Below are 25,297 nucleotides of genomic sequence, written 5' to 3' on the forward strand. Positions count from 1 at the left end.
CTCTCACACACACACTGTACCCCATCCAACTTCCCACCCTCTCACACACACTGTACCCCATCCAACTGCTCACCCTCTCACACACACTGTACCCCATCCAACTGCTCACCCTCTCACACACACTGTACTCTATCCAATTCCCCACTGATGATTGCACAATGTTCAGCACCATTCGTGACTCCTCAGATATTGAAGCAGTCCGTGTCGAAATGCAGCAAGACCTGGACAATATCCAGGCTTGGGCTGATAAGTGGCAAGTAACATTCGCGCCACACAAGTGCCAGGCAATGATCATCTCTAGCAAGAGAGAATCTAACCATCTCCCCTTGACATTCAATAGAATTACTATCGCTGAATCCCCCACTGTCAATGTCCTAGGGGCTATCATTGACCAGAAAATGAACTGGAGTAGCCATATAAATACCATAGCTACAAAATCAGGTCAGAGGCTAGGAATCCTGAGGCCTGACACCCCAAAGCCTGTCCACCATCAATAAGGCACAAGTCAGGAGTGTGATGGAATACTCTCTACTTGCCTGGATGGGTGCAGCTCCAACAACACTCAAGAAGCTCGACACCATCCAGGACAAAGCAGCCCGCTTGATTGGCACCCCATCTACAAACATTCACTCCCTCCACCACCGATGCACAGTGGCAGCACTGTGTACCATCTGCAAGATGCACTGCAGCAATGCACCAAGGCTCCTTAGACAGCACCTTCCAAACCCGCGACCTCTACCAACTAGAAGGACAAGGGCAGCAAATGCATGGGAGCACCACCACCTGCAAGTTCCCCTCCAAGTCACACACCATCCTGACTTGGAACTGTATCACCGTTTCTTCACTGTCACTGGGTCAAAATCCTGCAACTCCCTTCCTAACAGCACTGTGGGTGTACCTATCCCAAATGGACTGCAGCGGTTCAAGAAGGCAGCTCACCACCACCTTCTCAAGGGCAATTGGGGATGGGTAATAAATGCTGGTCTGGCCAGCGACGCCCAAATCCCATGAATGAATAAAAAAAACACACTGTGCCCCATCCAATTCCCCACCCTCTCACACGCACACTGTACCCTACCCAACTGCCCACCATCACACACACACACTGTATCCCATCCAACCCCCCACCCTCACACACACACTGTACTCCATCCAATTCCCCACTCTCTCACACACACACTGCACTCCATCCAACCCTCCACCCTCTTGCACACACATACACACAGTACCCTATCCAACTCTCAAACCTTTCATAGATTCTGAATTCATTCTGTTTCCCTCCAACTCAGATCCACTCCTACTTGGGCAGCTGGTGATGTATGGGAGTGGGTTGCTCTCTCCTTTTAGTGCTGCATTGAGTGGAGTCTATGCCTTCTGTGTACTGTAAGCTGGAATACAGGTGAGATCAGCTATCAAAATTGCCACTGCTGAGAGCTGTGAATGACCTCCTTCAATACATATACTGCCATACTCAGTTAGGCACAGCACTGGGAGAGGGCTCCTGAATCACAGAATCACAGAATAATACAGTGCAGAAGAGGACCTTCGGCCCATCGAGTCTGCACCGATGCATTAAAGACACCTGACCTGTCTACCTGTCCTGGTTTGTGCTGATCACTTCTGATCTTGCCCCCAAAACATTGGCCATTGGTGTGTAACCTGACAACTGATGGGAGCCAAAACATGTCCTTAGGAACCTCTCACCCACCACCTCATTCTGGACTTCACCTGAAGTACAGGGATCCTTGCCAGAAATCTGTCTACTCAAGAGTCTATGCACTGTCATGAACAGAATGACAGCCATGATGAAATAAACAATGAAATGGAAGAATTATGAATTTATAAAAGTCAACTGCTAAACAAAATCACAAGAACAGGGACACTTAAACACAGTCAAAATGGAATAGCAGCCATGTGACTCCCTCCTGTACTGGAAATCCACAAACTCGTCTGCAAAGATGAGGCTAGTTAACCTCATCTGAAATACGTCTGGGGCAGAATCCCTTTGAAATTGAAAGGAGCTATTGCAAATTAATGACTCTGATTGACATGAATGGATTAACAGAGGATGCTGGAGACAGTCTGGTTCATAGCCAAACCAAGATGAATAAGCTGTGAAGCAGCAACATTATAACAAAATAATTCCCATGCAAACATGAAACGATGGCCATGGTTATCGTGTTTTGGCCCATTGTGTGGTCACAACAGGGGAGAATGCCATATATCACAACAGAAACTAATGTGAGAGATTTTTACCTTAAATAGGTAGCTCTCTGAAGAGAGCAAGGAGAGATCAAGCCAACATCACAGAAATCATGTGAGAAGGATTCAGCAGGCAAGAGAAGAACCCAGCTGACCAGGAACAGCCACCACAGCTGATACATCACAAAGTGGCTTTGAGACTAACCATCAATGAAGGTAACAAATTGCATACCACCAGCTTTGGGCTGTATTACACTAGAGCTCTACAATACTGCTACAAATTCAAGACTGAGAATAATCAGGCATGCAACTTTTAATAAACAAAGACTTTTCCTCCCGAGAACACGCAATAATCTTCTGTAAACCATGAGCACTTACCTCCCTCGGGACTTTAAACCATCGCTTACCCTTTTCTCTCTACCTATCTATTCTTGAGTATGTATGTGTGGGTGAGCGTGTGTGAGTGAGATTGCAATCATTTTGGGATTTGTTTAAAAATAGTTATCTTTTCTTTATCTATGAGAAAACCTGTCATTCGTCTGTTTATTTGGCCCTAAAGACTCTCAGGGATTAAAGCATCATTTTTATAAAACACGTTTGCAGTCAGTTGGGAGGTGAACAGTGGGAACCATCCACCCCCTTTCCACCGGTCTGTAACAGCAGGATTTGAAAACAACTCTCAGGGGTTAAAGTTCACTGCTCCATCCAAGTCCTTGGCATGTTACCTACATCAACCAATCTGATGCTCTGACAGGGTACAAACAGAATGGATCATACTCACCTGACCGTCGCAGCCGATGCAGGAGGGCGGGGTTACAGGTCTCAGTCAGGCAGGCGAGGTATCGCTTGGCCGAGTAGCCAGGACGGATTTTGCGGTTTCCCGGGTGATTCTTGCTCCCAATGAGGAAGTACAGGTAGGGCTCCACTTGCTTTGGGCCAGAACTGTCCTGGGAGCAAAGCAACAATACTTCCTTCAGGCAAACTGTTCAAAGAGGGAGAGGCGTCTAATCATAGTGGACACAAGTTAAAACATTTATATTCTCATTTGTAGGAAAAAGAAAACATCAGTAGGCCTGAACTGCCCCACCCTTTCCTAATAAATCAACCCCACACTCCCACCTACTCACTACATCCCTCCTGCCCACCTATCACTTTGGGTTAAGGGTGAAGGGTAAAGGGGTGGGGAACAGCATTGGGTGAGGGGCAAGATCACAGAAATGTTTGGTCGGTGTCTCTTCCACCAGTCTATCATCAAGAGGCACTGGTTCCTTGTCTTGGGATGCCGGGATGCTGCCTAACCCATCCACAATGTCTGATCCATTGCATCAACCATTTAGACATGGCTGATCTCCTGCCTAACCCGTCTAGATGTGGATGATCCTTATCCCTGATGATGCTGTCATACCCACCTCTCTGCGGCCATACGCGAGGACTGCCCTGGCCAGGTCCCTCAGGGTGCTAAGCCGAAGTCTTGCCATTCGTTTCCACTTCACCCCGTGCTGGCGCTGCCAGGATTGCAAGGCCAGCTCCTCGGAGTAGAGTACCAGGGCACCTCGCCGCGTGCTGTAGGTTTTGGGAGGTGCTGGGTTGTGATGATCATGTAGGAAGCCTTCAGAATCATGCAGCTTCAGAGAAACGCAGACAGAATTCCTCCGGGACCTCCAGTTAAAATAATCCTGGAAAAGGCAAACAAGGAAGAGCAATGCAATACAATCCTGGGATAACGGAGGGTCAGTCTGGAGCTGGGCATCCACCGTGGAGAGACTGGGAGTGCTTGAAGAATGAATCAATTCATTCATATTGGAAACCATCACAAAACCTTACAGCCCAGAAGGAGACCGTTCGGCCCATCATGCTTAGCGATTCAATTAGTCCCACTTCTCCTGCTCTTTCCCCATAACCCTGCAAACTTTTCCTCCACCCCTTCAGGCAGTGAATTCCAGATAGTAACAAATTGTTAGAATCATACAATCAGAGAAAGTTTATGGTGCATCATCTCTGCGCCGGCTGGAAAACCCCAACCTAATCCCAATTTCCAGCATACAAACATACATATGAACATATGAATTAGGAGCAGGAGTAGGCCACTCAACCCCTCCACCATTCTCCACCATTCTACAGGATCATGGCTGATCTGATTGCAACATCAACTCCACATTCCTGACTACCGCCGATAACCTTCCACCCCCTTGCTTATCAAGAATCTATCTACCTTTAAATTAAACATACTCAAATACTCTGCTTCCACCGCCTTTTGAGGATGAGAGTTCCAAAGACACATGACCCTCTGAGAGAAAAGATTTCTCCTCATCTCTGTCTTAAATGGGCAACCCCTTATTTTTAAACAGTGACCCCTAGTTCTAGATTCTCCCACAAGGGAAACATCCTTTCTACATCCACCCTGTCAAGACCCCTCAGGATCTGATATGTTTCAAACAACTCGCCTTTTATTCTTCTAAACTTTGGCGGATACAAGCCAAGCCAGTCCAACTTTTCCCCTTAAGACAACCCACCCACTCCAGGTATTCGTCTAGTAAACCTTCTCTGAACTGCTTGCAGCACATTAACATCCTTCCTTAAATAAGGAGACCAATACTGTACACAATACTCCAGATGTGGTCTCACCAATGCTCTGTTTAACCGAAGCATAACCTCCTTACTTTTGTATTCAATTCCCCTTGCAATAAATGATAACATTCTGTTTGCTCTCCTAATTACTTGCTGGACCTGTATACTAACCTTTCGCGATTCATGCACCAGAACACCTCTGTATCTCAGAGCTCTGCAATCTCTCACCAGTTAGATAAAATGCTTCTTTTTTATTCTGCCTGCCAAAATGGACAATTTCACATTTTACCACATTATATTCCATTTGCCAGATCTTTGCCCACTCACTTAACCTATCTATATCCCTTTGTCGCCCCCTTCTGGCCTCTTCACAAGTTACTTTCCTACCTATCTTTGTGTCATCAGCAAATTTAGCAACCATACCTTCGGTCCCTTCATCCAAGTCATTTTTATAAATTGTAAAATATCGAGGCTCCAGCACTGATCCCTGTGGCACACCACTCGTAACATCTTGCCAACCAGAAAATGACCCATTTATGCCTACTCTCTGTTTCCTGTTAGCTAGCCAATCTTCTATCCATGCTGTCATGTAGAGCCTCCTACCTGCCAAGAATGAGGTATATTAATTTTGTCATATGAACATTGATTTTAAACTGTTGCTGGAGTGAGGAAATGACTTGTTAAACAGATCAGCCGTGGCTGGAAAAAATATTTGCATACTAACAGACAGTGCTTGTAGGGACAAAGGGGCTATTCCCTACTCCAATTTAACCTACTATAGACTTTGAGCACTATGTATTGTATGTAAGAAGAGGCATTCCAGGGTCAGCTAAGACAAGAGAATCTACAAACAGACATGGTCAGACCAGCTAGCCACATGAATAACTTGCTTGGCAACCTGGGTTTTTTCTGAATTGTACAAAGACTTTGAACTCAGAAAGACTGTTTGCTCCTGGAGTGAGAAGACCTCTCCTGTCTGCTCCCATCTCTTTCTCACAAGCCCCTGGATCCACTGAGGACACATGAACTTCAAGAGAGAAAAGTCTCCAACATCGAACAAGGTTTAAGAAGAATACTGGGACCCAACAAAAAGCAAGACCTACCTACAATCAAGGACTTTACAACGAGTTTGAAGAACAGTAACCAAAACCATCTTCAGATATTGCCTCAAACTTTTCCACTTTATTTCTTCTGCTCTTTTCTGTTTCTATCTGCATATGTGTATCGTGAATGCATGCTGGCATGGGCGCGTTGCGTATCCACAGGCGTTAACTGAATTAGAGTTTAAGTTTAATAAAGTCCAAACTTTTTCTTTAAACCTAAGAATACCCGTTTGGCTAGTTTCTTTGCCTTATAAATGGAAGGTAGTGAACAAGGATTCACAAAGGGGGAGCTAAGAAAACTGTGTTTAAAATAAAACCCTGTTACGGTAAGACCAGGTGAAGTCTGAGAGGAAGTCCTAGACCCCTTTCTCACCTGGTCATAATAGAAATTTGGGGGCTACCGTCCTGTATTTTACCCACAGACAAATGAGGAAATTAGAGGTGGGAAGCCAAATTGTTCCCAATCAAACAAGAGCAAGATTCCAATACAGGTTTACTTGTGGTTGTGTGTGATTGAATACTAACATGTCTGCAACTGAAGCTAGTATCTCTCCAAGTCAGGATGAAGTAACTTGGGATAAGTTAAAAGCACTGTCTGTGAAGGAGTTGAGGAACATGGCTGAGCAGTGTGGGATCACTGTACATGGCAAGGCTATGAAGTCTGAACTCCTAAGAGTAGTGGCCAACCATTTTTCCCTTGAATCTGAAGAAGCAGAAACAGGGTTAGAAGTAGACTCCGACAGGGTAACTGCTAGCAAAGATACAATTGGAACAGAGGAAACTTGAATTTGAGGAAAAGGAACGAGAGAGAGAGGAGAGAGAGAGAGAAAGAATATCCTGGAAGGCATGCGAAGAGAGAGAGCTGATGTGGCTTGAGTTAATTAGGGGGCGACAGAATAACCCTAGTGAAAGCATGGCCAATATGGAGGAGCGTAATTCAGGGCTGGGTATAGAAATGTTAAAACTATCTCAACTAATCCCAAATTTCAATGATAACGATGTGGAAGCATTTTTTGTGTCTTTTGAGAAACTGGCAAGGCAGCTAAAATGGCCTGCTGAGACCTGACTTCTTTTATTACAAAGCAAGCTAATCTGAACAGGCCATGAGTTTATTCCCTGTTGCCAGATGAGAGTTCATCAAATTATGAACTGACAAAAAATGCTATCCTTGGGGCGTATGAATTAGTACCCGAAGCCTATCGCCAAAAGTTTAGAACCCTCAAGAGAGTAGCTGAAGTGAATGTTGGTCCCTTGGAGGATGAGACTGGGGAGTTAATACAGGGGAACACAGAAATGGCAGAGACACTAAATCAGTATTTTGCCTCAGTTTTCACGGTGGAGGACACTAGTACCATCCCAATAGTAACAGGTAATGTAGGGGTTATAGAAAGAGAGGAACTGAGAAAAATCATCATCACTAGGAAAAAAGTACTGAGAAAACTATTGGAACTGAAGGCAGACAAGTCCCCAGGGCCTGATGGCCTACATCCTAGGGTCTTAAAGGAAATGGCAGCGGAGATGGTGGATCCATTGGTTATAATATTCCAGAATTCCCTGGATGCGGGAAAGGTTCCAGTGGATTGGAAAAATGCTAATATGACGCCCTTATTCAAAAAGGGAGGGAGGCAGAAAGTAGGAAACTATAAACCAGTTAGTTTAACATCTGTTGTTGGGAAATTGTTAGAATTCATTATTAAGGAAGTAATAACAGAACATTTAGAAAGTCAAAACGCAATCCATCAGAGTCAGCATGGTTTTATGAAGGGTAAATCGTGTTTGACTAATTTGCTAGAGTTCTTCGAAGCTGTGATAAGCAGAGTGGATAATGGGGATCCTGTAGATGTAGTTTATCTGGACTTGCAGAAGGCATTTGATAAGGTGCCGCACAAAAGGTTAATACACAAGGTAAGATCACATGGGGTTAGGGGCAAATTATTGGCTTGGATAGAGTATTGGCTGACCAACAGAAAACAAAGAGTCAGGATAAATGGGTCTTTTTCTGGTTGGCAAGATATAACTAGTGGGGTGCCACAGTGTTTGGTCCTTGGGCCCCAACTATTTACAATATATATTAATGACTTGGATGCAGGGATAGAAGGTACTATCGCCAAATTTGCAGATGACACTAAAATAGGTGGGATAGTAAGTTGCAATAAAGAAATAAGAAATTTACAAATGGATATGGATAGGTTAGGTGAATGGGCCAAAATTTGGCAGATGGCGTTTAACGTGGTTAAGTGTGAGGTTATCCATTTTAGTCCGAAGAATAGAAAGGCAAATTATTATCTAAATGGAGAGAAACTTCAGAGTGCTTTGGTGCAGATGGATCTGGGTGTCCTCGTGCATGAATCTCAGAAAACTAGTATGCAGGTACAGCAGGTAATAAGGAAGGCAAATTGAATTTTGGCATTTATTGCTAAAGGAATAGAGTATAAAAGTAGGGAAGTGTTGCTGCAACTGTACAAGGAATTAGTGAGACCGCACCTGGAGTATTGTGTACAGGTTTGGTCCCCTTACTTGAGGAGGGAAATAGTTGCATTGGAGGCAGTTCAGAGGAGGTTCACTAGATTGATTCCAGGGATGAGGGGCTTGTCTTATGAAGAGAGATTGAGCAGTTTAGGCCTTTACTCTCTAGAGTTCAGAAGAATGAGAGGAGATCTAATTGAGGTATATAAGATGATTAAGGGGGTTGACAAAGTAGACGTAGAGAGGATGTTTCCTCTGGTGGGGCAATCTAGAACGAGAGATTATAGTTTTAGGATAAGGGGTAGCAGATTTAAAACAGAGATGAGGAGAAATTACTTCTCTCAAACGGTCGTGAGTCTGTGGAATTCACTACCCCAGAGTGCGGTGGATGCCGGGACATTGAGCAAATTTAAGGAGGAGATAGACAGATTTTTAATTAATAATGGGTTGAAGGGTTATGACGAACGGGCAGGAAAGTGGAGTTGAGGCCAAAATGAGCTCAGCCATAATTGTATTGAATGGTGGGGCAGGCTCGAGGGGTTGAATTGCTCCTAATTCTTATGTTCTAATGTTCAAGAAGCAAGCTAATCAAACTTATCTGGAGTTTGAAAGAAGTAACCAGCTGGCTCTTGACCAGTGGCTGAGTGCACTTAAAGTACAACTCAGCTATGAGAATCTTAGAGAAGTAATTCTATTAGAGAAATTTAAACACTCTCTCCCACTCCCCATAAAGATCTATGTAGGATCCATGTAGAGAGCCCGACAAGCGGCCGTTCTGGCTGATGAATTTGCTTTAATTTATAAGTTGCTTTTCCAGTGGAGAACCTTCCTAGTCACCCCCACAAATCCGAAAAGGACCAAAGGTGGGACAATGATAGGAGCCCAAGTAGTCCTGGGAGAGAAAGAAAAGCAGGAGACACAGGGGGTTCTCCTCCAGCCAAAAAGGAAGGTGTTGTGAGCAAGAGTGAAACCTGGAGACCTGTGTGCTTCCATTGTAATAAGGCAAGTCATCTAAAAGCTGACCGCTGGAAATTAAAGGGAAAAACCGGTAGGGTTAGTCAGGATACACCCACTTAGTGAAGACAGGACCCTGAAGGAAAGCACAGCAGAACAAGCTGTGGCTTTGACTGCAGTAAGAGTGAGACCCAGGAAGTTCACGGCTGCAAATGCAGAAAAATTTAATAGGATTCCTGAAGGTTATCAGGGTTTTGTGTTTGAAGGGAAAATAACCCCATACCCCTCGAGTGGGGCAAGCAAGCCCATAGTAATTCTCAGGGACACAGGGGCACTTTTACTGGGAAAAGGCTTGACCTTTCCCCCAGAGGAGTGCAGTGAACACCAGAATGGTGGTGAATGGTATTGGAAGGCAGTGTATGCCTGTACCTGTACACCAGGTGCACCTGGAGTGCGACCTAGTTTCGGGACCGGTGACCGTAGTGATTGTCCCTAGTTTGCGTGTGGACGGGGTTGACCTGCTCCTAGGTAATGATCTGGTGGGGATGAAGGTGTAGCCCCCCCAGTAGTGAAAGAAAGACCGCAGGAGGTCAGAGAGACAGGGCCGTGGCAGGAGACGGTCCCCTGCAGTTTCCCGGAATGTGTAGAGGATCAGGCCGTGATCAAACCAGCTCCCCCAGAGGAGACTGAATTGGCACTGGAGGCAGATGACCATGAGGTCTGCATGTCCGTGACTTTCTTTGGGAGGTTAGGAATTAAATAAATTTTCTCTAGCTGAGGCTCAGCGAGCCAACCCAGTGTTGCGAGAGTTAGCACAGGCTGCCCAGTCTGAAATTGAAGCAAAGGGAGTCCCTGATTGCTACTATTTAAAGAATGAGGTACTGATGAGGAAATGGAGTTCTCCTCACAGACCTGAGAGCAAGGAGTGGACAGTGGGTCACCAGTTAGCGGTGCCGCAGAGGTACCAGGAAGAAATATTAAGAAGGGCCCACAAGACTACAGTGGCTGTATATGCCGGTAATCGAGAGACCAAAGCCCGCATAAGACAGCAGTTTAACCGGCCAAAACTCCACAAAGATGTGGTGGAGTACTGCAGGAGTTGTCACATGTGCCAGGTTGAGGGGAAATCCCAACCTACAGTGAAACCTGCACCCCTAAATCCTGTTAGGAGAACCCTCCAGCAGAGGGCTGGTGAACTGTAAGGGACTCCTGCCGGAACAAAAGGGGACAGGAAGGCACACGACTGGCAAAAGGTTAGAAAGGGAAGGGGAGAAAGCAACCAAGAGGGCAGGTTGAAGGAAGTCTGGGAGGAATCCCAGATGAAAACCCCTACTATCTGGTCAGCCAAACCCAAAAAATTTGGAAAGTTAGACCCCCATATCTTCCTGTGTAAATACAGACACTAGAAGCACCCCACCAGAGTTGCTAACAGCATTTACAGGAACCTACCAAGACAAAGAAAGTCCCCTATGGAGCAGAGAAACTGTGAGGGTGATGCCTCACCTAGTCCAAGTGCCACAGGGGAGTGCAGTAGAGGCTGCACAAATACCTGAAAGCAGCAATATACCAGAGGACAAAGGGGAGATTAGCAAAGAATCCTCCCCCACAGTCAGAAAAAAAGAGAACCACCTGAAGTCAAAAGTCTTTGCATGACTCAGCAAAGCACTGAAAGTGAGTTCAGGATAGACCTGCCCACTACTGACTCTCCTGAGAAAAAAGTTCCAACTTAGGGCTAATTAAATCTAACCAACCCCTCCCCCCTCCCTTTGCAGACGTCAACAGAAACGCTAGGCAATCATGGGAATGGGCAAACTGAAGAAAAACTTCTCCAAAGAACACCATGTTTATTGGGATGCCAAAAAGAGGGTAGTTAAGACAGCACTGGCATGAAGAAAAGAAAGGTTGTAATAAGTTTGACGATTTATGAATGAATGTGACTAATGAGAGTGAGAGAGACATGCCTTTTCCCCCCTGTATCTTATATTTTCTCTCTCGACCCTTTTTAATGAAATGTGCTTTTCTCAAATCCCATTTCATCCCACTGGAAGCGGAGGTGTCATGCAGACCCCTGCCCCCCACCTAAGTGCCCACTCACTTAACCTATCTATATCCCTCTGTAGCCTCCTTATGACCTCTTCACAACTTACTTTCCTACTTATCTTTGTGTCATCAGCAAATTTAGCAACCATACCTTCGGTCCCTTCATCCAAGTCATTTGTATAAATTGCAAAAAGTGGAGGCCCCAGCACAGATCCCTGCGGCACACCACTCGTAACATCTTGCCAACCAGAAAATGACCCATTTATGCCTACTCTCTGTTTCCTGTTAGCTAGCTTCTATCTATGCAGTCATGCAGAGCCCTGCACCTGCCAAGAATGAGGGATATTAATTTTGTCATACGAACATTGATTCTAAACTGTTGCTGGAGCGAGGAAATGACTTGTTAAACAGATCAGCCGTGGCTGGAGAAAACATTTGCATACTAACAGACAGTACTTGTAGGGATAAAAGGGCTATTCCCGACTCTGATTAAACCCACTATAGACTTTGAGCACCATGTATTGTGTGTAAGAAGAGACATTCCAGGGTCGACTAAGACAAGAGAATCCACAAACAGACGTGGTCAGACCAGCTAGTCACATAAATAACTTGCTTGGCAACCTGGGTTTTTTCTGAATTGTACAAAGAGTTTGAACTCAGAAAGACTGTTTGCTCCTGGAGTGAGAAGACCTCTCCTATCTGCTCCCATCTCTTTCTCACAAGCCCCTGGACCCACTGAGGCCACATGAATAAGGTTGAAGAAGAATAATGGGCCCCAAGGAAAAGCAAGACCTACCTACACTCAAGGACTTTACAGCGAGTTTGAAGAAGTTACCAAAACCATCTTCAGATATTGCCTCAAACTTTTCCACTTTATTTCTTCTGCTCTTTTCAGTTTCTATCTGCATATGTGTATTGCGTACGCATGCTAGTGTGGGCGCGTCACGTATCCGTAGATGTTAATCAAATTAGAGTTTAAGTTTAATAAAGTTTAACCTTTTTTCTTTAAACCTAAGAATACCTGTTTGGCTAGTTTCTTTGCCTTATGATAGGAAGTTAGCGAACAAGGATTCACCAAGGGGGGAGCTAAGAAAACTGTGTTTAAAATAAAACCCTGTTACAGTAAGACCAGGTGAAGTCTGAGAGGGAATCCTAGACCCCTTTCTCACCGAGTCATAACAATGTCAATATGTTACCCCCTACACCATGATCTTTTATTTTCCACAATAAACTTTGACGTGGCACCTTATCAAATGCCTTCTGGAAATCTAAGTACAGTATATCCACCTGTTCCCCTTTATCCACAACACATGTTACTTCTTTAAAGAACTCCAATAAATTGGTTAATCATGATTTCCATTTTATAAAACCATGTTGACTCTGCCTAATTACCTTGAATTTTTTGAAGTGCCTTGCTATAATATCTTTAATGATAGCTTCTAACATTATCCCTATGACAGATGTTAACCTAATTCTCCTGTAGTTTCCTGCTTTCCGTCTCCCTCCCTTTTTGAATAAAGGAGTTACATTTTCTATTTTCCAATTGAATGGAACCTTCCCTGAATGTAGGGAATTTTGGAAAATTAAAACCAACGCATCAACTAACTCACTAGCCACTACTTTTAAGATCCTAGGATGACGTCCATCCGGACCCAGGGCCTTGTCACCCCGCAGCTCCAATAATTTGCTCAGTACCACTTCCCTGGTGATTGTAATTTTCTTGAGTTCCTCTCTGTCTTCCATTTCCTGATTTACAGTTCTTTCTGGGATGTTACTCGTATCCTCTGTAGTGGAGACCAATGCAAAATACCTGTTCAATTTATCTGCCACTTCCTTATTTTCCCTTATTAATTCCCTAGACTCACTTTCTATAGGATCAATGCTCACTTTGTTAACTCTTTTCTTTTTTAAGTATCTATAGAAACTCTTACTATCTGTTTTTATATTTCCAGCCAGTTTTCTCTTGGACTCTAATTTTTCCCTCCTTATTAATTTTATAGTCATTCTCTGCGTTTTTTTATATTCTGTCCAATCGTCTGACCTGCCTCCCATCTTTGCACAATTATATGCTTTTTCTTTAAGTTTGATACTATCTTTAACTTTTTTAGTTAACCACGGATGGTGGGTCTTCCCCTTGGAATTTTTCTTTCTCATTGGAATGTATCTATTCTGTATATTCTGAAATATATCCTTAAATGTCTGCCATTGCATCTCTATTGACCTATCCCTTAACCTAATTTGCCAGTTCACTTTAGCTAGGTTTGCTTTCGTGCCCTCATAACTGCCCTTATTTAAATACTAGTCTTAGACCCACTCTTCTCTCCCTCAAACTGAATGTAAAATTCAATTATATTATGATCACTGCTGCCTAGGGATGCCTTCACTTATTAATTAATTAATTAACCCTATCTTGTTGCACAATACCTGTTGGCTGCTCTCTGGTTGGCTCCAGAATGTGCTGTTCTAAAAAACTATCCTGAAAACATTTTATGAACTCCTCATCTATGTTACCTTTGCCTATCTGATTTTTCCAGTCTATATGTAAATTTCTCATCCACAGCTGTTACAAAAATTTCTAAATTCACTTGTAAAAGCCCTTCAAAACACTCCCACAGGGGATGCTGAGACCAAGTGGGCCCACATCAGAGACGCCATCTATAAGTCAGCTTTGACCACCTACGGCAAACGTGCGAAGAGGAATGCAGACTGGTTTCAATCTCATATTGAAGAACTGGAACCTGTCATACTGCTAAGCGCATTGCACTGTTGAACTACAAGAAAGCCCCCAGCGAGTTAACATCCGTAGCACTTAAAGCAGCCAGAAGCACTGTACAAAGAACAGCCAGGCGCTGCGCAAATGACTACTGGCAACACCTATGCAGTCATATTCAGCTGGCCTCAGACACTGGAAACATCAGAGGAATGTATGATGGCATTAAGAGAGCTTTTGGGCCAACCATCAAGAAGACTGCCCCCCCTCAAATCTAAATCAGGGGACACAATCACTGACCAACGCAAGCAAATGGACCGCTGGGTTGAGCACTGCCTAGAACTGTACTCCAGGGAGAATGTTGTCACTGAGACTGCCCTCAATGCAGCCCAGCCTCTACCAGTCATGGATGAGCTGGACGTACAGCCAACAAAATCAGAACTCGGTGATGCCATTGATTCTCTAGCCAGCAGAAAAGCCCCTGGGAAGGACAGCATTACCCCTGAAATAATCAAGAGTGCCAAGCCTGTTATACTCTCAGCACTCACTGAACTGCTTTGCCTGTGCTGGGACGAGGGAGCAGTACCTCAGGACTTCCGCGATGCCAATATCATCACCCTCTATAAAAACAAAGGTGACCGCGGTGACTGCAACTACTGTGGAATCTCCCTGCTCAGCGTAGTGGGGAAAGTCTTTGCTCGAGTCGCTTTAAACAGGCTCCAGAAGCTGGCCGAGCTCGTCTACCCTGAGGCACAGTGTGGCTTTCGTGCAGAGAGATCGACCATTGACATGCTGTTCTCCCTTCGTCAGATACAGGAGAAATGCCGCGAACAACAGATGCCCCTCTACATTGCTTTCATTGATCTCACCAAAGCCTTTGACCTCGTCAGCAGACGTGGTCTCTTCAGACTATTAGAAAAGATTGGATGTCCACCAAAGCTACTAAGTATCATCACCTCATTCCATGACAATATGAAAGGCACAATTCAGCATAGCGGTGCCTCATCAGACCCCTTTCCTATCCTGAGTGGCGTGAAACAGGGCTGTGTTCTCGCACCCACACTGTTTGGGATTTTCTTCTCCCTGCTGCTTTCACATGCGTTCAAGTCTTCAGAAGAAGGAATTTTCCTCCACACAAGATCAGGGGGCAGGTTGTTCAACCTTGCCCGTCTAAGAGCGAAGTCCATAGTACGGAAAGTCCTCATCAGGGAACTCCTCTTTGCTGACGATGCTGCTTTAACATCTCACACTGAAGAGTGTCTGCAGAGTCTCATCGACAGGTTTGCGGCTGCCTGCAACGAATTTGGCTCCATCCATCAATATCGGCAACCACGCTCTGGAAGTGGTTCAAGAGTTCACCTACCAAGGCTCAACTATCACCAGTAACCTGTCTCTAGATGCAGAAATCAACAAGCGCATGGGAAAGGCTTCTACTGCTATGTCCAGACTGGCCAAGAGAGTGTGGGAAAATGGCGCACTGACACGGAACACAAAAGTCCGAGTGTATCAAGCCTATGTCCTCAGTACCTTGCTCTATGGCAGCGAGGCCTGGACAATGTATGTCAGCCAAGAGCGACGTCTCAATTCATTCCATTTTCGCTACCTCCGGAGAATACTTGGCATCAGGTGGCAGGACCGTATCTCCAACACAGAAGTCCTTGAGGTGGCCAACATCCCCAGCTTATACACCCTACTGAGTCAGCGGCGCTTGAGATGGCTTGGCCATGTGAGCCGCATGGAAGATGGCAGGATCCCCAAAGACACATTGTACAGCGAGCTCGCCACTGGTATCAGACCCGCCGGCCGTCCATGTCTTCGCTTTAAAGACGTCTGCAAACGTGACATGAAGTCCTGTGACATTGATCACAAGTCGTGGGAGTCAGTTGCCAGCGTTCACCAGAACTGGCGGGCAGCCATAAAGGCGGGGCTACAGTGTGGCGAGTCGAGGAGACTTAGCAGTTGGCAGGAAAGAAGACAGAAGCGCAAGGGGAGAGCCAACTGTGTAACAGCCCCGACAAACAAATTTTTCTGCAGCACCTGTGGAAGAGTCTGTCACTCTAGAATTAGCCTTTATAGCCACTCCAGGCGCTGCTCCACAAACCACTGACCACCTCCAGGCGCTTACCCATTGTCTCTCGAGATAAGGAGGCCAAAGAAGAAGAAGAAGAAGAATATGTAAATTAAACTCTCCCATGATTATCGTCGTACCTTTCTGACAATGTCCCATTATTTCTTCCTTTATACCCCATCGTACCACAAGGTTTCTGTTAGGGGGCCTGTACACCACTTCTACAAGTGACTTCTTGCCTTTACCATTTCTCATCTCTACCCAAACCACTTCTACATTCTGCTTTTCTGAACTTAGGTCAGCCTTCTCTATTGTGCCAATACTATCATTAATTAACAGAGCCACCATCCACCCATCTACCTATTCCTAGCTTCCTGTCCTTCCTAAATGTCATGTACCTTTCAATACTCAGGTCCCAGTCTATGTCATCTTGCAGCCATGTCTCTGTAATAGCTATCAGATCGTACTTACTTATTTCTATTTGCACTATCAGTTCTTCTGTTTTGTTTGGAATGCTACATGCATTCAGATACATCTGCTGATTTACTTTTAGATTTGTACTTACTGTCCCTTCCTGTCACAGTCTGTTTATCTTTTCCTATATTAATATCTTTCTCTTTTGCCTTGTCACTACTCTTTGATTTACCACATCTTCCTAAATCTGATCCCTTGCCCCCACTATTTAGTTTAAAACCTTCTCTACTTCCCTAGTTTTGCGGCTCGCTAGAATGCCAGTCCCAGCACGGTTCAGGTCTAGACTGTCCTAATGATACAGCCCCACTTTCTCCAGTGCTGGTGCCAGTGCCCCATAAGCTGGAACCCACTTCTACCACCCCAATCTTTGAGCCAGGCGTTCATTTCTCTGATATTATTTGCCCTATTCCAATTTGCATGTCGTTCAGGTAATAATCCAGAGATATTATTACCTTTGAGGTTCTGCTTCTTAATTTTGTGCCATGCTTCTCACACTGACTATGCAGAACATTTTTCCTTGTCCTGCCTATGTCGTTGGTACCTACATGGACCACAATGACTGGATCCTCCCCCATCCACTGTAAGTTCCTCTCCTGCCTTGAGCAGATGTCCTGAACCCTGGCACTGGGCAGGCAACACAACCTTCTGGACTCTCACACTTTGCTGCAGAGAACAGTGTCAATCCCCCTCACTATACTGTCCCCTACTACCACTACTTTCCTTTTTGCTCCCCCGCAGTTGAATGGCTTCCTGTACCATGGTGCTATGGCCAGTCTGCACATCCACACAACAGCCCTTGCTCCTATCCATACAAGCTCCAAGAACCTCAAACTTGTTGCTCAATTGCAAGGGCTGAGGCTCCTTCACTCCTACTTTCTCGATCCCCTTACCTGCCTGACTCGCAGTGACACCCTTCTGTCCCTGATCACTGGCCAAATCAGACGACCCTATCCTAAGATTTGTGACTGCCTTCTAGAACAAAGGTCCAGGTAAATTTTCCCCTCCCTGATGCAGAGCACTGTCAGCAGCTTGGCCCCCAGCTCAACTACTCTGAGCGGAAGCTCCACAGGCTGCAGACACTTACCACAGGCATGGTTGCCATGGCATCCAGGAACTCCCACATACTGCAGCCACGACACATCACCTGTCCTGCCATCTATATTGTGATAATTAAATTAAATTTATTTTTCATAATTAATTTATAGTTCCCCTCTTCACCAAACTCCCTTCTTCACAATCTGTGCACTCAAGCAGCACTCTGAAAAACAATGATGCGCCAGCTTTGCTAGAGCTCAGAAACCAGTTTAAGCTAGCCTTGAAGGTTACGGCACTTCAGGAACATCTCCAGGCCCTTTTAAAATGAGTTGAGGGTTTCTCCCTCTACCACCCTTTCAGGCAGTGAGCACCAGACCCCCACCACCCTCTGGGTGTCAAAATGTTTCCTCCTTCCCCCCTCTAATGCTCCTATCAATCCCTTTAAACCAATGCCCCCTAATCACTGACCCCTCTAAGGTATATAGGCCCTACCCATCCACTCTATCCAGGCTCCTCCTAATTTCGTACATCTCAATCAGATCTCCCCTCAGCCTCCTCTGTTCCAAGGAGAACACCCCAGCCTATCCAATTTTTCCAGTTCTGGCAACATCCTCGTAAATTTCTTTTGTACTCTCTCTAGTGCAAGTACCTCCTTTGTTGTTATCATGTTGTCACCAGTTCTTTTGCCAATTATCTTAAATCTGTGTCTCCTGGTTACTGACCTCCTGCCCTTGGAAACAGTTTCTCCCTATCTACTCTATCAAAACACATCTCTCTGCAGCGTAGATCATTCCCTGTCTGTCCTGTGCCTTCCCAAGACAGCTCAGCACAGCATCCGGTGGTACCCACTGCCCCATGATCTCTGGGGAGAGTCAGCCTGACCCTCTCCCTGAGCCTTTCACTCCCTCACCCATTCCCTGTGCCCCTCTCCAACCTTTTCCCCCTCACCCACTCACTGTGCCCCTCTCCCCTGACCCCTCCCTGTGCCTCTCTCCAACCTTCTCCCCGACCCACTCCCTGTGCCCTTCTCCCCGACCCATCCCTGTGCCCTTCTGCAACCTTCTCCCCCTGACCCCTCCATCTGCCCCTCTCCAACCTTCTCCCCGACCCACTCCCTGTGCCCCTCTCCAACCTTCTCCCCCTGACCCACTCCCTGTGCCCTTCTCCCCGACCCATCCCTGTGCCCTTCTGCAACCTTCTCCCCCTGACCCACTCCCTGTGCCCCTGTCCAACCTCGCCCCTTGACCCACTCCCTGTGCCCTCGCCAACCTTCTCCCCGGACCACTCCCCTTGACCCACTCCCCTGACCCATTCCCTATGTCCCTCTCCAACCTTCTCCCCGGACTCCTCCCTGTGCCCCTCTCCCCTGAACCACTCCATGTGCCCCTCTCCAACCTTATTCCTCTGACCCTCTTCCTCTGCCACTATCTCCCCACCCCTGATCCCCCCTGTGCCCCTCTTCCTCTGACCCACTCCCTGTGTCCCACTCCATCCTTCTCCCCCGTGATCCCCTCCCTGTGCCTCTCTCCCCCTGACACCTTCTTGTGCCCCTCTCCAACCTTCACCTCCTGACCCCCTCCCTGTGCTCCTCCCGCCTGACCCCCTCCCTGTGCTCCTCTCCCCGAACCTTCCCTGTGCCCCTCTCCCCGATTCCTCCCTGCGCCCCTCTCTAACCCTCTATCACTGACCCCTCCCTGTGCCCCTCTCCCCTGACCCACTCCCTGTGCCCCTCTCCAACCTTCTCCCCGGACCCCTCCCTGTGCCCCTCTCCCCTGAACCACTCCATGTGCCCCTCTCCAACCTTATTCCTCTGACCCTCTTCCTCTGCCACTATCTCCCCACCCCTGATCCCCCCTGTGCCCCTCTTCCTCTGACCCACTCCCTGTGTCCCACTCCATCCTTCTCCCCCGTGATCCCCTCCCTGTGCCTCTCTCCCCCTGACACCTTCTTGTGCCCCTCTCCAACCTTCACCTCCTGACCCCCTCCCTGTGCTCCTCCCGCCTGACCCCCTCCCTGTGCTCCTCTCCCCGAACCTTCCCTGTGCCCCTCTCCCCGATTCCTCCCTGCGCCCCTCTCTAACCCTCTATCACTGACCCCTCCCTGTGCCCCTCTCCCCTGACCCACTCCCTGTGCCCCTCTCCAACCTTCTCCCCGGACCCCTCCCTGTGCCCATCTCCCCTGAACCACTCCCTGTGCCCCTCTCCAACCTTATTCCTCTGACCCTCTTCCTCTGCCGCTCTCTCCTGACCCCTCCATGTGCCCCTCACCCCTGATCCCCCCTGTGCCCCTCTTCCTCTGACCCCTTCCTGGACCCCCTCCACTGATCCCTCCCTGTGCCCCTCTCACCTGATCTCTCCCTGTGCCCCTTTCCAATCCTCTGTCCCTGACCCCTCCTTTTGACTTTATCCAATCCTCTGTCCCTGATCCCCTCCCTGTGGCCATCTCCCCTAACCCTTTCTTTGCCGCTCTCCAACCCCCTCTCCCTGAAACCCCCTCCACTGTGCCCCTCTCCCCTGACCCCTCCCTGTACTCTTCTCTGACCCTCCTTGTGCCCCTCTCCCCCAATCCAGTCCCTGTGACTCTATACCCGTGACCTTCTCCCCGACCCTTTCTCCCTGACCCTCCCTGTGCCCTCTGTCTCTCACCTCTGCTTCCATTCTCACAGGGGTATTAATTCTGTCGGTGTTCCCATTCCTGGGTGTGATTATTAATACTCGGTGAGAAGGGAGTCACTATTTTTCTTGCTGAATGTGAATGGTCGGTCAGTAATGACACTGGCTTTCTGATGACCGCCAACACTGACCCTGTCAAACTACATGGGGTCAGGGGAGGTCAGTTTGGGGTTCCAAGGTCTAGATGTACCCCACTTCCGCGAGACCAACTCTCCCTCCCCTCTGCCCTGGGCTGCAGGGAAGGCTGGGTTCTGAACCCCAGCCTTACTCCTGGCATTGCTACCCCTCTCCTGCCTGATTTACGGCAGGCATGCAGGGTAGGCCTGTGGATTCCCACCTTCCCTGGATTACTCAACTCATTAAACAGAGGATCCCAATTGCTTGGTTCACCTGTGCTTCAAAGTAAACGTCCAATCGCTCGTGTTCCCTGGTCACCAGGTCTCCACAGCCACGGCTCAGTAGGGACAGATTCCACATCCTGCTCCCCTGCCCAATCTTCCTTCGTCCTCTCTTCTCCGATCTAAATTTCCCTCAGAAAATTCCCGCAGTGTCAATTGGAAGGAGCAGTGGGAGTGGAATCCCAGTGGAACGGCATCTCAGTGGATCCCTGATCCTGCTGGACCAGCAGCCTGGTGGAACCCTAGTCCCAGTGGATGAATCCTGTTGGAACAGAATCCCAGTGGATCCCTAGTCCCAGTGGAATAGAATCCTAGTGGAACAGAATCCCAGTGGATCCCAAATCTGGTAGATCTCAAATCCTGGTGGATCCTGGATCCTGTGTCCTGATGGATCCCAACTCCCTGTGGAAGAATGGAGCTTCGGGCCTGGAGGCTGGAGCTAGTGCCTGCTGACAGCTCTCAGTCTCGCCTTTGCCTCTCTGTGTGCAGTGTTAGTTGGTTGCCTGGGAAACAGAAAGACGCAGCTGACAGAGAACAAACAGGCCACAGACACACTAAAGAGCAAGCTTACATTTACTTCTGTGCCAAACATAGAGAACAAAGTGTGATTCTAAACCCCTTTATTACCATCATTTCAAAGCAAGAGTCCCTGTAATTAGACACAGTCTGTTCCGTCTGAAATGCCTGAGTCTGTCTGATCCGCCTGTCCGCCTGTCAGTCTGATGAGCTTCTATTTTGCAGTTTACTCAACTAAACCTGTAATAGGGGCAGGTCAGAGCACTGGCCAGGTGGCTGGTGACAGGCCCCCGTATCAGCTGGGAACAGGTTCTGACAACTATCAGACACCTCCATACACCTAGTTACTGACCAGTGACTGTGAATGTCTCACCATGATTGATGCTGCCCTGTCTGCTTGTTAGCCTATTGTCCCTTCCTGGCAGAATATGCTGGACAGAGAGTTTAACAATAGTAATAGGATAGTAGCAACTACATCAGGGAAAACTAGTATAAAGTTAAAAAATGTAGCCGTATCTGAATGCACGAAGCATTCGTAACAACACCAATGCATTAATGGCACAAGTACACTTAAATGGTTTGATCTTGTCATCAGTACTGAGTCATGGTTGCAAGGTGACCAAGGTTCGGAATTAAATCTTCCAGGGTACTTGACTTTTAGAAGAGAGAGACAAAATGGAAAAGGAGGTGGGATATCCCTGATAATAAAAACTGAGATAAAGGGAGTAATGAGAAAGGATCTTAGCCCAGAAAATCAGGATGTAGAATCAGTATTGGCCGGCAGTTCTTGGAGGTGGGACATCCTGCCTCAGGGGGCAGAAGCCACGACCTCAGGCAATTCATTCTCCGAGCCACGCAAAATAGTGCCGTGGCTTGCAGGACTGGCGGAGGCAGGTTCGCCCCGGACTTTCCAGCTGGTGGGCGGGACCACCTCCTCCGTGTTAAATCCTGGCCAATGGATGCATTCGTTTTGAATTTCCAGAATTCCCTAGATTCTAGAACAGGTTGAAAGGTAGCAAATGTAATCCTGCTAAACAAGAAAGGAGGGAGAGAGAAAACAGCCTGATATCAGTCGTGGGGGAAGTACTCAAATTTATTATTAAGGACGTGGTAACAGGGCACTAGGAAAATCATAATACGATTAGGCAAAATTAATATGGTTTTATGAAAGGGAAATTGTATTTGACGTATCTATCTGAGTTTTTTGAGGATGTAATTAGTATCACTTGGCAGCTACACATGCGGCACTTGAGTCAGAACCTGTTTCTCAAGGATTGGCCTTCACAGCCATCAGCAAAGGTGCACCCAGAGAAGACACCCCACCTAAATGGATTGTTTGCTGCGTGTCCTTCATCTTCCGTAGATGGAAGAATGCCAACCAATTAGCATGGTACATAAAGGATGAAGCAATGGATGTAGTATATTTAGATTGTCAGAAGGCAGTTGATGAGGTGTCACACAAATTGGTACACATGATTAGGTTTCATGGGATTGGAGGTAATATATTAGCATGAATTGAGGATTGGTTAATAAACATAAATCAGAGTGTAGAAATAAGTGGGTGATTGTTGGGATGGCAGGTTGTAACTGGTGGTATGTTGCAAGGATCAGTCCTTGAGCCTCAGCTATTTACAATCTGTATCAATGACATAAAAAAGGAGACTGAGAGTAATTTTTCCAAGTTTGCTGATGATACAAAGCTAGGTGGGAAAGTAATCTGTGAGGAGGACACAAAGAGGCTGCAAAAGGATGGTTAAGTGATTGGGCAAGAAGGTGGCAGATGGAGTATAATGTGGGGAAGTATGAAAATAACTACTTTAGTTGGCAGAATAGAAAAGGTGGTGAACTAGTAAATGTTAGTATTCAGAGTGATTTGGGTGTCCTTGTCTACAAATCACAGAAAGGTAACATGCAGGTACAGCAAGCAATTAGGGAGGCAAATGATATGTTAGTCTTTATTGCAAGGGGTCTGGAGTATAAGAGTAAGGAAATCTTGATGCAATTATGTAGAGCTTTGTCGAGAGCACACCTGTGTACAGTTTTGGTCTCCTTCCCTAAGGAAGGATAAAAACAAAATACTGTGGATGCTGGCAATCTGAAATAAAATCAGAAAATGTTGGAAACACTCAGAAGGTCTGGCAGTATCTGTGGAGAAAGAAACACAGTTAACATTTCAGGGTTGTGACCTTTCATCAAATTATGACCTTTCTAATGAAAGGACCCGAAACTTTAACTCTATTTCTCTCCACAGATGCTGCCTGACCTGCTGAGTATTTCCAGAACTTACTGTTTCTATTATCTAAGGAAGGATATACTCCCTTAGAGGGAGTGCAACATAGGTTCACTGGATTGATTCCTGGAATGAGGGAGCTGCCTTGTGAGGGGAGATTGAGCAGAATGGGACAAAAGCAAAATACTGCAGATGCTGGAAATCTGAAATAAGGATAGAAAATGCTGGTAACACTCAGGAGGTGAGGCAGCATCTGTGGACAAAGAAACAGAGTTAACGGGCTGGATTTTATCTGGCTGACGGGCTGGGAAGTGGGTGGGGCTGGGGCCGGGGGAGCACAGATAAAATGGCATGGTGTCATGCAGCATTGCCCAACATTGTCCTGCCCCCCTGTGCACTGAGAGCCAATTAATCCACGTAAGTGGGCCACTTAAGGGCCACTTCCTGCCTCCTTGGCATTTAGCCAATGTCGGAGGAGCCCGCTGCCAGCTGGTGATACCACCTGTGAGACCTGACAGCCTCCTAGCAGGCAGACGGTGGCAGGGTCCCTTCTCTAGGGGTAATCCATGGCCCATGGTGGGCCTCCCAGTGGTGATGGCTGCTCCCATGATCTGACCACTCCCTGCCCTCACTAACCACCCCCCACCCCCTCGCTGGGGCCTGCCTGACTGGCCTGCACAATCTTTGCCTCTCCTGAGCTAGTTGATGCCGGGGAGGGAAATAATAATGCTGATCTCACTGGTCCCGAGATTTACCGTGCGGGACGTGAGATAGACCAGGTGTCAGTGGAATCACCCTCCCCCCAGCAGCACCCGTGAGGTCTCACGGTCGTGATTTTCCAATATACTTGGCACCATGTTTGATCCTGAGCTTGGTTTCAGGCCCCATACTTGCCTCACTGCAAAAACCTCTGTTTCCACAATACTGCTCAGCTCCAGGCTATCTCTGCACACTTGCTCTGACGTTTACACATGTGCCTTCGTCACCTCCAGTGTCATTTACTCCAATGCTGTTGCTGGCCTCCCACCCTCCATTCTCCACTAATTACAGTTTTCTACACTAAATCTTGCTCATCCATCACCCCTGCCCTTGCTGGCTACATCCATTTCCTGTCCCCCAATGCCTTATTTAAAATCACCTGCGGATATTAACTCCTTATCTCTCTCTTTCTCTATGTAAATGGCTTATAAATAGATCCCCCATACTTCAAATTCTTTCCTTCACTGCCAATATCTGAAACCTTTTCTATAACACACCTCTCCACTGTTGTACAGTTGGGCGGGACTGCTCTCACCTGGTTCTCTTCTGATCTATCCAATCATGATCAGCGAATCACCTGCAATGACATCTCTAAGGTGGTTAGGAAGACATATGGGATACTTGCCTTTATTAGCCGAGGCATAGAATACAAGAGCAGGGAGGTTATGATGGAGCTGTATAAAACGCTAGTTAGACCACAGCTGGAGTACTGTGTACAGATCTGGGCCCCACACTGTAGGAAGGATGTGATTGCACTGGAGAGGTTACAGAGGAGATTCACCAGGATGTTGCCTGGGCTGGAGCATTTCAGCCATGAAGAGGGACTGGATAGGCTAGGGTTGTTTTCCTTAAAGCAGAGAAGGCTGAGGGAGGACTTGATTGAGGTATACAAAATTATGAGGGGCATAGATAGGGTAGATAGGAAGATAGATCTAATGAATACATGGCTGGAGAGATGGTGCAGGAGGGAGGACTTTAGATTCCTGACATTGGGACCATTTCTGAGGGAGGTGGGACCTGTACAACCTGGATGGGCTGCAAATCAACAGGGCTGTGACCAATAAGCTCACAGGGAATTTTGCTCATGCTGTTGGGGAGGGTT

At 46.9% G+C, this 25,297-nt stretch overlaps 1 protein-coding gene across 4 annotated transcripts in view; it reads right to left on the bottom strand.

Moving 5' to 3' along the window:
• LOC137372249 (uncharacterized protein KIAA2012-like) overlaps window positions 1-21,122 on the bottom strand; it is a 109,190-nt gene extending 88,068 nt beyond the window's left edge. For 2 of the 4 annotated variants that reach the window (XM_068035937.1, XM_068035936.1), the window contains exons 1-3: window positions 20,683-21,122; window positions 3,612-3,878; window positions 2,984-3,149 (exon numbers count right to left, since the gene is read on the bottom strand). In XM_068035937.1, the coding sequence (XP_067892038.1) occupies window positions 2,984-3,149; window positions 3,612-3,878; window positions 20,683-20,769 (520 nt within the window). In that variant the 5' untranslated portion in view covers window positions 20,770-21,122. The remainder of the gene's footprint in view (window positions 1-2,983; window positions 3,150-3,611; window positions 3,879-20,682) is intronic. The other 2 variants (XM_068035938.1, XM_068035939.1) reach the window with 1 other exon arrangement.
• Window positions 21,123-25,297: the final 4,175 nt, after the last annotated feature.

The sequence above is a fragment of the Heterodontus francisci genome, chromosome 7 (genome assembly GCF_036365525.1).
Source record: "Heterodontus francisci isolate sHetFra1 chromosome 7, sHetFra1.hap1, whole genome shotgun sequence".
Classification (NCBI taxonomy): domain Eukaryota; kingdom Metazoa; phylum Chordata; class Chondrichthyes; order Heterodontiformes; family Heterodontidae; genus Heterodontus; species Heterodontus francisci.